This window comes from Myotis davidii, unplaced genomic scaffold (genome assembly GCF_000327345.1).
Source record: "Myotis davidii unplaced genomic scaffold, ASM32734v1 scaffold238, whole genome shotgun sequence".
In the NCBI taxonomy this organism is placed as follows: Eukaryota; Metazoa; Chordata; class Mammalia; order Chiroptera; family Vespertilionidae; genus Myotis; species Myotis davidii.
In genome coordinates, this window is record NW_006293779.1 from 5,101,285 (window position 1) to 5,102,241 (window position 957).

The following is a 957-nucleotide window of genomic DNA, read 5'->3' on the forward strand; positions in this document are numbered from 1 at the left end:
TTCCTATGTGCCTACCAATATAATATTAAATAACATTTTATGTGGAATCTAGTTGTGTGATGGTGAGAGGGCCTTGGGAGTATCTAGTCCACCATACTGAAGTCGCTGCTTACATCCATTATCCTGTTTTATCCAGAAATAACTCTCAGAAATGGGCATTTTCCTCCCCAGTTTACAAGCGAGGAAAGTGAGTGCCCCAGAGGTCAAGTGATGCACCTAAGGCCACCCACAGAGCTGGGACTTTAAAACCAATTGGAGTAAGAGGCTGGAGTTAGAGACCCGGATTATGCCCTCACCCCGCATGCCTGCTCCCCCTGCTGCTTGATACCTTCTGGCGTTTGTAAATGGTGGGCAGTGGGGCCACCTCACAGTCCTTGTGGGCACCAAAGACCTTGCAGAGAGAGCAGGTGGGCACCTCACAGCTCAGGCAGTAGATATTGATCTTCTCCTCTTCATGCTCCTCACACATAAGGTGCTGCTCGGCCTTGGAGTGCAGTGGCCTGGGGGGAGAGGGCAGGGTGGCAGGAGGGTCAGGGGCCAGGCCGGGGGGTGGTGGTGGTGGTGGTGGTGGTGGTGGTGGTGAGGATAGTGTCCCTCCATGTGGCCAATCTCTCTCTCTCCATTGGTATCTCATCACTCATTTGTCCAGCCTGAGCTTCTTTTTTTTATTTTATATATTTTTATTGAGAGGAAAGGAGAGGGAGAGAGAGATAGAAATATTCATGATGAAAGAGAATCATTGATCGGCTGCCTCCTACACACCCCCAACTAAGGACCAAGCTGCAACCCAGGCATGTGCCCTTGGCCGGAATCAAACCTTCATATCCACTGAGCCAAGCCGGCTAGGGCGAAGCTTGTGCTTTTAAATGAATCACTTATCCCATAACAGCTTGGTCTGGATAGAATACTACCGAATGGTGGTTAGTACAAGAACTACAAATCCCAGAACACATTTGT

The 957-nt window shown here is 49.5% G+C and overlaps 1 protein-coding gene across 1 annotated transcript in view; it reads right to left on the reverse strand.

Moving 5' to 3' along the window:
• TRIM54 (tripartite motif containing 54) overlaps positions 1-957 on the reverse strand; it is an 18,811-nt gene that overhangs the window by 2,754 nt on the left and 15,100 nt on the right. Inside the window, 1 exon segment of the mRNA XM_006779516.2 lies at positions 329-500. Coding sequence (XP_006779579.1) covers positions 329-500 — 172 coding nt within the window.